A 12,837-nucleotide genomic window follows, 5' to 3' on the forward strand; every position below is an offset into this window, starting at 1 on the left:
GAAGAATTCTTCCTTCCTAAGCCATACGTGTTGTAAGAGGTGGCTAAAATGCAGGGAGCAAGGGGCTAGTAATCCCTTCACTGTATTAATTGGTAAATGTAAAAAGAACAATTTTATATTAGACTATTAAGCATAAACCCATCTGCCATCAGAGAAGGTGTAGTAATGCCTCATTTGTCGTTTCATTATTCTATGGAAAATCTTCTGATAACGGAGATGAGGAAGAAAAATGGAGTGAAAATAAAATAACAGCAAAAGCGATTGTGCTGATGTTATTCTTAGTAATATACCAGCAGGAGCTGAAGTGCCACAATCTATTGCTCCACAAACACTACAAGTTGCCATGACACCACCACCAGCCCTAACTCATCCAGGTGCCCTGTAAAACCACATGTGCCATCACCAATACCCCTAACACCACCAGCTTCCTTGCCACCAAGTATCATAAACCAAATGTAATATTGTACCACTACCAAATGTCACAACACCATCAGGCGTTGGAGCTGGCAGGAAGATTTTTCATGTCCCAGAGGCAAACTGGCCATACAGGCACTTGGCCAATCCTCGGTGGGCCTCTGCGATGGTAAAAAAAAAAAAAGTTAAAGTTGCTGCACAAAGATTGAAACTAAAATGGAATGTGCCTTAACTGAGCAGTGAAAACATGCTTCTGGCCCTCAGTCTGTTAGTCAGTGTGGCACTGACAGTGGTCGAGCACACTTGATAGGTGGCTTATTCCTCTATAATTTTTACAACCTCTTTTGTCCCCCTTTCCTTTATATAAAGGAACTATACATGCTCTCTGCCAATCCCTAGGTACCTTCCTCTCTTTCACACATTTATTAAACAAAAATACCAGCCACTCCAACACTATATTCTCACTTGCTTTTAACATTTGTGTCATGACCCTATCAGTTCCAGCTGCTTTACCCCCTTTCATTCTACGTAATGTCTCATGCACCTCCCCCACACTCACATCCTGCTCTTCTTCACTCCCAAAAGATGTTATACCCCCCCTCCCTGGCCAGTGCATGAAATTACCGCCTCCCTTTCTTCATTGACATTTAAAATACACAAATAACCCGCACATAGAAGAGAGGAGCTTACGACGACGTTTCGGTCCGACTTGGACCATTTACAAAGTCACACTGTGACTTCGTAAATGGTCCAAGTCAGGCCGAAACATCGTCATAAGCTCCTCGCTTCTACATGCGGGTTATCTGTGTATCGTTCCAGTCACGGTATTGTGCCTTTTTTTGTTATTGACATTTAAAAGTTCCTCAAAATATTCCTGCCATCTACCCAAGACCAGCTCCCCATCTACTAACTCCCCTACTCTGTTTTTTAACTGATGAATCCATTCATTCCCTAGGCTTTCTTAACTTGTTTAACCCTTTGAGGGTTTTGGTCGTACTAGTACGTCTTACGCGTAGGGGTTTTTAATGTACTAGTACGCATAAATTCTAGCGGCCTCAAATCTAGTGGGAGAAAGCTGGTAGGCCTTCATATGAAAGAATGGGTCTATGTGGTCAGTGTGCACAGTCTATGAAAAAAATCATAGAATTGATGAGGGAAAATGAGTGAGTGGTGCACTGCAGCAAAAAATGAAGCATGGGTGAAAAAAAAAACAGTCCAGAGAATTTTTTTTAGGAATGCGGGATTAATCAGCACACAGGAAGGAAGGCGGGGTAGGGGTCGGCCTTAGAGAGGTTGTTGTGTGCGAGAGGCTTCTAGCAGGTAATGAGAAAAAAAAAACTTTGACCATTTTTTTTGAATAAATCAGCAACTTTGCAGTGTATGTTCGTATGGTATTTATTGTTGTATTCTAGTTTTCTTGGTCTCATTTTATAGAATGGAAGACATATTACAGAAATTGAGATGATTTTGACTGGTTTTACAATGAAAGGTGCCTTGAAATTGAGCTCAAAGTAGCAGAAATGTTCGATTTTTACCAAACTTCAAAAGTAAACAAATCGTGCCAAGCGTGCAATACACGTCAACTGGTGAGTCTAATATTCTTTCACAAGTGCACCAATAATATTTATACCATTTTTTACACTAATGCAGTAGTCTGCATAACAGTAAATCTTATATTTTTTGTGAGAATAAAAATTCAAAGTGGAAAGCAAAAGAATATAAGAGGGGCCTTGAGACGTGACTAATGACTAGAGGAAATGTCATTTTAGTGCCAGGAATGTCTTTCTTGTTTATTCTGGACCCTATTCGGAAATTGGCATCTTTTGAAATTTGTGTGAAATTGGCAAAATTGCTAAATTCTGACCACTGTACTGGATAGTTGAATTTCATAAATGGGTTGTTTCTTGCACCCATTCGATAGAAAAAATGGAGTTCTAGCGAAATATTCATGTTTTTTGTCGACTAGTACAGTGAAATTGGCCGAAAATGGGGCTCAAAGTGGGCAAAATCGCCGATGCGTAAACATTGCTGAGACCGCTAACTTTGCGAGAGCATAATTCCGTAAGTTTTCTATCAAATTTCAAACTTTTGATGTCTTTATGATCGGGAAAAGATTCTCTATCTTTTCATAAGAGAAAATAATTTTTTTTTTTTTTAAATTTGGCCGACCCTGAGAACGAGTTTCGGAGAGGGCCTGTCGACCCTCAAAGTGTTAACTCGCTCCAAATTTTTTTCTTATTTTCGTCAAAATTTCTCAACAGTGCCTCTCCCATTCTATCATCTGCTCTGCTTTTGCACTCTCTTCACCTTTCTTTTACTCTCCATATACTCTACTCTTATTATAACACTTCTGCTTTGTAAAAACCTCTCATAAGCTACCTTTTTCTCTTTTATCACATCCTTTACTTCATCATTCCACCAATCACTCCTCTTTCCTCCTGCACCCACCCTCCTATAACCACAAACTTCTGCCCCACATTCTAATATGGCATTTCTAAAATTATCCCATCCCTCTTCAACCCATCCACTACCCACAATTACTCCACTTTTTTGCCAATAGTTGCTTATATCTCACCCTAACTTCCTCCTCCCTAAGATTATAAACTTTCACCTCTCTCTTACTTGTTGTTGCCATTTTCCTCTTTTCCCATCTGCCTCTTACTCTAACTGTAGCTACAACTAAATAATGATCTGATATATCCGTTGCCCATTTTTTACTATCAGTACAATTTACTCTTAAGATTTTTGACATTATTTTAGTTACCATTACTTGTTTAATAACCATAACCTGTTTTAACACCACATTTACTATCTTGGAGTAGTTCCTTACTCTTAAATACCTTGTACTACCAATTAAGCACTAGTATAACTACCACTGCAATATTGAATCCAAATAACTGTTCTTAAAATTTAGTACTTGATATAAACATTTCTTTTTTCATTTTATTTTTATTAATTAATATTTCTTGTAATCATTATTACTTACTACAATTTTATTAAACACCATATTTACTACCAGTCAACTTTACTTTTGTACATTAATCAATATTTTATACTTTTCTTAACCTTTTGTTGCCAAATTTTCAAGTTTGTATATTCAACTCCAACCTTTATACTGTATTATCCTTTGTACCATCTTAATATCATATTATAACCAAGTCATTGCCATTTTTATTTTTCTATTTTATTCTTTTGGTACATTAATTTGTGTATTTTATCTTGTCAATTTCAATCTAGTTATACTCTTGTTCTTGTTAACAACTTATATTAGACCTTAGTGCAATTGCAAGTGAAAGTCTTGTACCATTTTAACTTGTATTCTTATTAGTTTATACCTAGTTGTACTTTAGCTCATTCTAGCTCAATACATAGACAACACAATTATAAGAGCGAGTCTGGTGCTATTTGTAATTTGTATTTTTATAGTATTAGTTTATACCTAGTTGTACTTGAGCTCATTCTAGCACAACACACAGACAATATCAACTTCATTATGTTTATTAGTGACTATACTCTATATGACCAAAGTGCTTTAGCTATATACTTGTCCAACCTTCCCACTACTACAGATATCAGTATTAGAACTCACTGGATATAAATAACCACTATTTAAACCTAAAAGATGAATAATCACATTGACCCTGATCTAAACCTCCATAATCTAACACACAATCAAAACTTATTGGAAAGTAACTGCTTTTATTACACAGCATCACAAGCCAGCACTATCCTGAATACTGCTCAAAGTCTATCAGTTCTTAACTACAACATCATGTCCTTAAGTAAACACTATGATGACCTCCTGGCACTCCTTGAGTCGCTAAAGACACCCTTCTCCTGCATTATTCTTACTGAGACCTGGCTTAAGCAGGACACAATAGATATCTACCCAATACCAGGATACACAGCAACCCACAACTGCAGACCATACCAAGTTGGGGGTGGTATTGCAATCTATTACTCTAACCAACTATCTTGTATTGGCACCACTTGCTTTAGTGATGAATATGGGGAATACATTTTTTCTAATTTTACTGTAAAAAACCTTAGGACACCTATAACAATCAGTGCCATTTACCAGATACCCCACACAAACATCCCAAATTTCAGTGAGAATCTAAAGGCATTAATAACAAACAGAAAAATGAACAAGCACCACCTTCTCTTAGCTGAAGACTTCAACATCAACCTCGGCCTACCAGATGATCAGCCTGTAACTGATTTCATCAACAATATGAACAACACACTTCTCATACCAACAATAACTAAACCAACCAGGATGACTGAGGCAAGTGCAACCATAATAGACCACATATGGGCCAATATACTAGCCCCCCTTAAATCAGGGATAATCACAGACAGCACTACAGACCACTACCCAACCTTCCTCTTAACTAACATTAGTAAGTCACCAGTCGAATACAACAAAATTTCATTTAGACTCCATGACGAGACCTCAATAAGAAATTTCACAGCAGACCTAGAGACTGTTGACTGGCCTACAGAATTCTACAATGCCAATGGTATTGACGATTGGACAGACGTTTTTCTTAACAAAATACTTAGACTATACAACAAACATTGTCCTATAAAAACGAAACAGATCATGAATAAATGGCTCGGTTGCCCATGGCTAACCAGCAACATTCTGAAATCCATTGATAAAAAACACCAATATGAAAAGCAATATAGACAGGCCTTAATACACAAAGATATTCTTAAACAATTTGTTGGAGTGTGAGCAGGGTAATGTTTAATGAAGGGATTCAGGGAAACCGGTTATTTTTATATAGCCAGATTTGAGTCCTGGAAATGGGAAGTACAATGCCTGCACTCTAAAGGAGGGGTTCGGGATATTGGCAGTTTAGAGGGATACGTTGTGTATCTTTATACATATATGCTTCTAAGCTGTTGTGTTCTGAGCACCTCTGCAAAAACAGTGATTATGTGTGAGTGAAGTGAAAGAGTTGAATGATGATGAAAGTATTTTCTTTTGGGGGATTTTCTTTCTTTTTGGGTCACCCTGCCTTGATGGGAGACAGCCGACTTGTTAAAAAAAATTAAACAATATTCATCAGTTCTCACCAAATTAATAAAAAAAGCCAAACAACTATACTACTCCAGCAGATTCACTGACACAAGAGGAGATATAAAAAAGATCTGGAAAACACTTTCCCAGATTCTGGGGACCCACAAACTAAAAAAAAGTCAAGAATATTGTCCGAACTAAACCTAATCAAACACCACTGAATCCCACTGATACAGCTAACAAGATAAACGACTTCTTCTCAAACATAGGATCTCATCTCGCTAGTAAAATCCCACGTACCAACACCCGTGCCGGGGACTACCTAGATGGGAATTTTCCAAATTCCTTCTATCTTGCACCAACTGAGCCCATGGAAGTCACCGCGATTATAAAGTCACTCAAAAATAACTCAGGGAATCTGTCTCACGTCCCACCATTATTGTACAAGCGAGCGGCCCATGTCCTTTCGCATGCTATTACATTACTTTTTAACAAGTCACTAAAAACTAGCACTTTCCCGACACTACTCAAGACAGCAAGGGTTACACCAATACATAAAGGAGGTGACCCTACAGATGTAAACAACTATAGGCCAATATCAAACTTACCATTGCTATCTAAAATCTTCAAGAAACTCATGCACAGGAGACTATATTCATTTATAACGGCACAAAACATACTCAACCCCTGCCAATTTGGATTCAGGAAAAATAAAAACACTAATGATGCAATTGTAAATGATGCAATTGTAAAAATGCCAGATCTGCTTTACACAGCATTGGAAAATAGCGAATATCCGCTAGGAATTTTTATTGACCTAAGAAAAGCGTTTGACACAGTAGACCACAGCATCCTACTCCACAAACTTGACCATTATGGTATAAGAGGCCATGCACTTGCATATTTCAAATCCTACCTTACTAATAGGTATCAGTATGTCACCATTAAAGACACAGCCTCATCAACATGGCCACTTGATACTGAGTCCGCAGGGAAGTGTCCTTGGTCCCCAGCTCTTATTCATTTACATTAATGATCTTCCAAACGTATCCCAACACCTGAAACCCATTCTCTTTGCTGACGACACGACTTACGTCATCTCCCACCCTGATCTTGCCACCCTCAACACCATTGTCAACGAGGAGCTACTCAAAATTCTGACTTGGATGACAGCCAATAAACTTACACTTAACACTGACAAAACCTACTACATTATGTTTGGTAGCAGAGCAGGTGTTGCGCACCTTAACATTAAGATGGACAACACTTTAATTGTCATACACAATGAGGGCAAATTCCTAGGTCTGTACCTTGACAACAACCTAAATTTCAGCACCCATATCCAACACATAACAAAAAAAAAGTATCCAAAACGGTGGGGATCCTCTCCAAGATACAACATTACGTGCCGCAAACTGCCCTTCTCACACTATACCATTCACTCATTTATCCATACCTCACCTATGTTATTTGTGCTTGGGGATCAACTGCAGCAACACATCTAAAGCCAATAATAACCCAACAAAAAGCCGCAGTAAGAATAATCACTAAATCCCATCCCTGGCAACACCCCCCCCCCTTACTCTTCATAGATCTAAACTTACTCCCTGTTCAGAACTTCCACACTTACTACTGTGCAATCTACATCTACAGGACCTTAAATTCCAATATTAACCTTGAGCTACAACGCTTTCTTGATAGTTGTGACAGGACCCACAGGCATAACACCAGACACAAACATCTCTATGACATTCCCCGTGTCCGACTAAACCTTTACAAAAATTCAATGTGTGTCAAAGGGCCTAAAATCTGGAACACCCTACCTGAAAACTCTAGAACTGCAGACACATTCATCACTTTCAAAACTACATTTAGAAAACATCTTATCTCCCTGATACACTCTGTCAACTAACTACATGTAAACCACATGATGGTTCACACTTACACTCACTCACCCATCGACTATAAACACAGAAATACGAATCTTAAAATAATGAACCCTAACTAGTCACAAGCTTGCCTATGATGCTCCAATATAGACACTATGTATTGTGCCAAAACAAAAGCATTCACATTGCTAAACTTACAAACTATAATGTAGTCACTTAGCCTAAATACCATAATCTATAATAATTTAAAGATTTGAATTAATCTAAGTCTGCCCGAATTGCCTAGCCATGCTAGGTGTCCTAGTGGCCCACTCTGTAATTAGTATTTTAAAACATGTGAACCACACAATATCCAAAATCTGTAAACACCGCATTGTAATCCTTATAGAGAATAAACTTGATCGATTGATTCTATAAACATGTACATCCTGAAGCCTACATGTCAATCTTTTATCCACCAATACATAATCTGACAAATTACTATCATTATGTGCTATATCAGCCTTGTATAATTATTTATCCTCTTTTTCATAAAATACGTATTATTACCAAACCTCTTTCTACACATAGTTCAATTAAAGGCTGCTCATTTTCATTTACCCCTGGCACCCCAAATTTACCTACTACTCCCTCCACAACATTTTTGCCCACTCTAGCACTGAGATCCCCAACCACAATTACTTTCTCACTTGGTTCAAAACTCCTCACCCACACAATATTTCCCAAAATCTCTCTCTCTCTCCTCTACACTTCTCTCTATAACCCACTTTTCACATCCAACCCTTACTTTACTCCACATAATCCTTGAATTTATACATTAATATTCCCTCTTTTCCTGCCATAACTTACCCTTCAACATTATTGCTACTCCTTCCTTATCTCTAACTATAAGAAACCCCTGACCTAACCCCATTTATTTCTCCCCACTGAAATTCTCCCACCCCCCTCAGCTTTGTTTCACTTAAAGCCAGGACATCCAGCTTCTTTTCATTCATAACATCCACAATCATCTCTTTCTTATCATTCACACAATATCCACGAACATTCAAACATCCCACTTTGAAGGTTTCCTTCTTTTTCTTTTTAATAAGCTATACAGGAAAAGGGGTTACTAGCCCATTGCTCCTGGTATTTTAGTTGACCTTTACAACACGCATGGCTTATGGAGGAAAGATTCTTATTACACTTCCCCATGGATATGAAAGGAAAAGCAATAAAAACAAGAACTATTAAGATAAAATTAAAGAAAACTTAGATGGGTGTGTACATAAACGTGTACATGCATGTGTAGCGTGACCTAAGTGTAAGAAGAAGTAGCAAGACTTAAGAAATCGTAATGACACGATTGCAAATAAACCATACCCCCGGCCGGGATTGAACCCGCGGTCATAGAGTCTCAAAACTCCAGCCCGTCGCGCTAACCACTAGACCAGCTAGCCACAATAAGATTCATCCAACTAGGTATATTTCTACACCATAGGAAAGTTAGCACAGGCACCTCTGTGACCACAAATGCAAGTTTTTACAGACGAATCTCCAGCTAGCGTGGCCGTGACGAACTCTAGCTCTATGACCGCGGGTTCAATCCCGGCCGGGGGTATGGTTTTAAGAAGTAGCAATATATATACCCAGCAAAAGATACTGCTATTTGTTTTGTTTGACTGTAAAACTGCTCTAGTGTCAGACATTACAGATCAGTGTAGGTTTACCTGGTGCTGTCATGAAAATGAAGGTACTGTATCTTGGCAAGGGGAATACTACTTTTTTTCTTTTTAGCACATCGGCAGTTTCCCACCAAGGCAGGGCAACTCAAAAAAAAAAAAGAAACACTTCCATCATCACTCACTCCATCACTGTCTTTCCAGAGGCGTGTTGATACTAAAGTTCAAAAACTGCAACATATCTCCACCTCTCCTTCGGAGTGCAGGCACTCTACTTCCCACCTCCAGGACTCAAGTCTGGCTAACTGGTTTCCCTAAATCCCTTCCTAAATGTTACTCTGCTCACTTTATTTACAGATTACTGATACACAAGTCCTTTACTTTGTGATTTCTTAGGGGTAAATAATATAGAAATGTGTGGGAAAATGAGAGAAAATAGAAAACATATGCCATCATTAAAAAACCATTGGTTAATATTGAAGTGTAGGTTTTCATTTTATGCTGACGACATGATGGTATTTCTGTAACATGATAAGACAGACGGTATAACATTGATGACAACTCTATATAGGCATGAAATGAAATAAACTGAAAAGATGGATGGACAAAAAGATGAACTTATTGAGAAACTACATGTGTTCCACGATTACACAATCAATATGCATTTGGGTGACAAATCAAACATGAAAATTGGGTCTGTGGATTGTGTCAGAAGTTTCAAGTGGTATATGAAATTGTTTTTCCATCTCTTTCTTGTGGCAACATTAAATACATGCAATATGTTTCAAGTGACAACTGAAAAGAAACCAAAACTTGGTGACTTTCATTTATGTCATAAGGTAAAAAACCATCCTATGTAATACTTTAAAAAAAAAAAAAAAAAAAAAAAAACTAAGTAGATTACAAGACAGGAATGCAACTCATTCATGGGTTGGGACCCTTATTATAAAAGGAAATTAAATCTGAAAATCAATACTGTGCACAAATATCTCTTAGGCCTATACAACCTCCTGGAAGTTTGATATTACCGGAGAGCTTATAGGAGTCTTGTTAGGCGAGTGGTGGGATGCTGCTGAGCGATCCAAGGATCCATTACTGGAGTTATGGTACTTGTTGGCAACAAATGAATTTGTATCAGCCGGAGTGCCATTCTTCACCGCAGCCGTGCTCTTTTTCTTCATCTGTTTCTCAGAGTAATTATGCTTCAGGTCTTCTGGAGTCAGGGGCTTACAGAAAGATAGTTCCTCTGGATATCGAACACCTGCATAACAAAAAAAAAAAATCGTGAGTTTAAACAACTAGGAGTAAAAATTTATTCTTGTTGATTTTAGGAGAATCATCATTCTCCCCCTTGATTTAATCTTTTTTCATAACTGCATGGAGAACCAAAGTATACTAGCAAATTTTTTAATTTAATAATGGGTCCAGGTGAAGATGATACAACAGAGGCACTAGGAGAATCATCATTCTCCCCCTTGTCCCCTGCAGATATGACAGGGACTGAAGGCAAGAACATGTCAATGAAAGGAAATGAAATGCCTCAGAGGAAGCAGATGGAGACTCAGTGGGAGGAGGAAAGGGCGAGGTCAGTTTTTGTGTACGGGCTCCAAGAAGCCAAGGGGGCCAACTTTGAAGAAATAAAACAGGAGGAGAAAAAAATGATTGAAGGCATCATGAAAACAATAGGGGAGGGCAATATGACCCAGGTGACAAATTTTCAGAGAATTGGGTGGTTTGCGAGTGGAAGGATACGGCCTGTCAGAGTAACTTTCAAGGAAGAATCAGTTCGAACCAGGATTCTGCAAGAGAAAGCAAGACTGAGTATACCTCGACCGCGACAGAACACAAGAAGAAAGGACTACACTGAAAGAGAGGGTACAGAGACGCAAGGAGGAACGAGAAGCAATGAAAATGAGCAGGACCCAGACACAGGAGGAAGGGCAAACACACCCCACAGAATCTCCCGCCAAAAGACTCCACCCGCGAAGTCCCAGACCAGCCTTGTTGTTGATGGCCTTGAAAACCTCATGCATCAACATGTCAGGGACACAAACAGAGAGAGAGGGGAGGATGAGCCAGCAAGACTGGATCTTGTGTTCACCATGAGCAGTTCAGACATCGAGGACATCACTTACGAGAGGCCCCTTGGAGCTAGCGATCATGTGGTTCTGAGTTTTGACTATATAGTAGAGTTACTAGTGGAGAAGGTAACAGGAACTGAAGGGGACAGGCCAAACTATAAAAGGGGGGACTACACAGGTATGAGAAACTTTCTGCAGACATCAATCAGGCTGTAATAGTCTAATCTTTTTTCATAACTGCATGGAGAATCTAATCTTTTTTCATAATTGCATGGAGAACCAAAGTATACTAGCAAATTTTTTAATTTAATAATGGGTCCAGGTGAAGATGATACAACAGCCAAATGCAAAGTCATGAAGATAGGGGAAGGGCACAGAAGACCACAGACAGAGTATAGGCTAGGTGGCCAAAGACTGCAAACCTCACTCAAGGAGAAAGATCTTGGGGTGAGTATAACACACGTCAAGAAACTAGAGAAAGTACAAAGGTTTAAGGAATCATTCAAGACACTGTACACCGTGTATGTCAGCAACAAGGGAATGTCCTATGAAGAAAGATTAAGGGAAATCGGCCTGACGACACTGGAGGACAGGAGGGTCAGGGGAGACATGATAACGACATATAAAATACTGCGTGGAATAGACAAGGTGGACAAGGACAGGATGTTCCAGGGAGGGGACACAGAAACAAGAGGCCACAATTGGAAGTTGAAGACACAAATGAGTCAGAAGTATTTCTTCAGTCATAGAGTTGTAAGGCAGTGGAATAGCCTAGAAAATGACGTAGTGGAGGCAGGAACCATACACAGTTTTAAGACGAGGTTTGATAAAGCTCATGGAGCGGGGAGAGAGAGGGTCTAGTAGCAACCGGTGAAGAGGCGGGGCCAGGAGCTAGGACTCGACCCCTGCAACCACAAATAGGCGAGTACAAATAGGTGAGTACAGTACTGTCCTAACAAAAACCCAGTGAATAATAAAAACCATGGATGTACATACAGGTGGGTCCTGTTCATATGGCTCCTAAGGTTTGTGACCCCAAACGATAAACGACACATTCGTAAACGAATGTGTCTAAAACGCCTGATAACGTATTTAAACTATCATGCAATATAGCTAGGCACAAAAAAAAACGATAAAAAAAAATAAACACACAGTACGTACATACAATACTTACCTTAAAATATGACACTGTTCGTCCTTCCCGTATGCAACTGTTGTATGAAAACGGTAACAACAGCAGAAAAGCAGTAAAAGCACTGAATATAAAGAACAATGGTTCAATTGAAAGCCAACAAAAATGTAAAACACCGAAAGTGGAACTACATACGAGGGAGCCCTCCTGTATTATCTAATGAATAGTTTTTCCTCTTACAAAATGTGTTGGTTATAATAAGAGCAATGTGATCCATATATGGGGTTATATACATAGTCCAAAATAAATAAAATCTCTCACAAACTCTACATTACATTTCAAATTTGTTATAGGTTAACTCAAGAACAGTCAACAAGTAATCAGATTAGTGTATTATCTGCACCATTAAGCAGGAATTTCTTTCACTAAGTTTCTCCTATCCAGAAAGCAGCAGCCAGACTTCCTACAATAAATATATTCACCACTCACTACAAGCTAAGGACACAAATATTTTAAGGTAAGTAATGTGTACTGTATATGCATTTTTTAGGCCTAGCTTTATGCTCACTTAATATATGATTAAACATGTTATCAGGCTTTAATATGTATTTGAAAGTGAAAAAAAAAACTA

At 38.6% G+C, this 12,837-nt stretch overlaps 1 protein-coding gene across 8 annotated transcripts in view; it reads right to left on the reverse strand.

The window, feature by feature from the left end:
* Window positions 1-12,837, reverse strand: part of LOC128704930 (unc-112-related protein) — a 452,607-nt gene that overhangs the window by 130,514 nt on the left and 309,256 nt on the right. For all 8 annotated transcript variants that reach the window (XM_070104385.1, XM_070104378.1, XM_070104383.1 and 5 more), the window contains one exon: window positions 10,022-10,254. In XM_070104385.1, the coding sequence (XP_069960486.1) occupies window positions 10,022-10,254 (233 nt within the window). The remainder of the gene's footprint in view (window positions 1-10,021; window positions 10,255-12,837) is intronic.

The sequence above is a fragment of the Cherax quadricarinatus genome, chromosome 91, assembly GCF_038502225.1.
Source record: "Cherax quadricarinatus isolate ZL_2023a chromosome 91, ASM3850222v1, whole genome shotgun sequence".
Classification (NCBI taxonomy): domain Eukaryota; kingdom Metazoa; phylum Arthropoda; class Malacostraca; order Decapoda; family Parastacidae; genus Cherax; species Cherax quadricarinatus.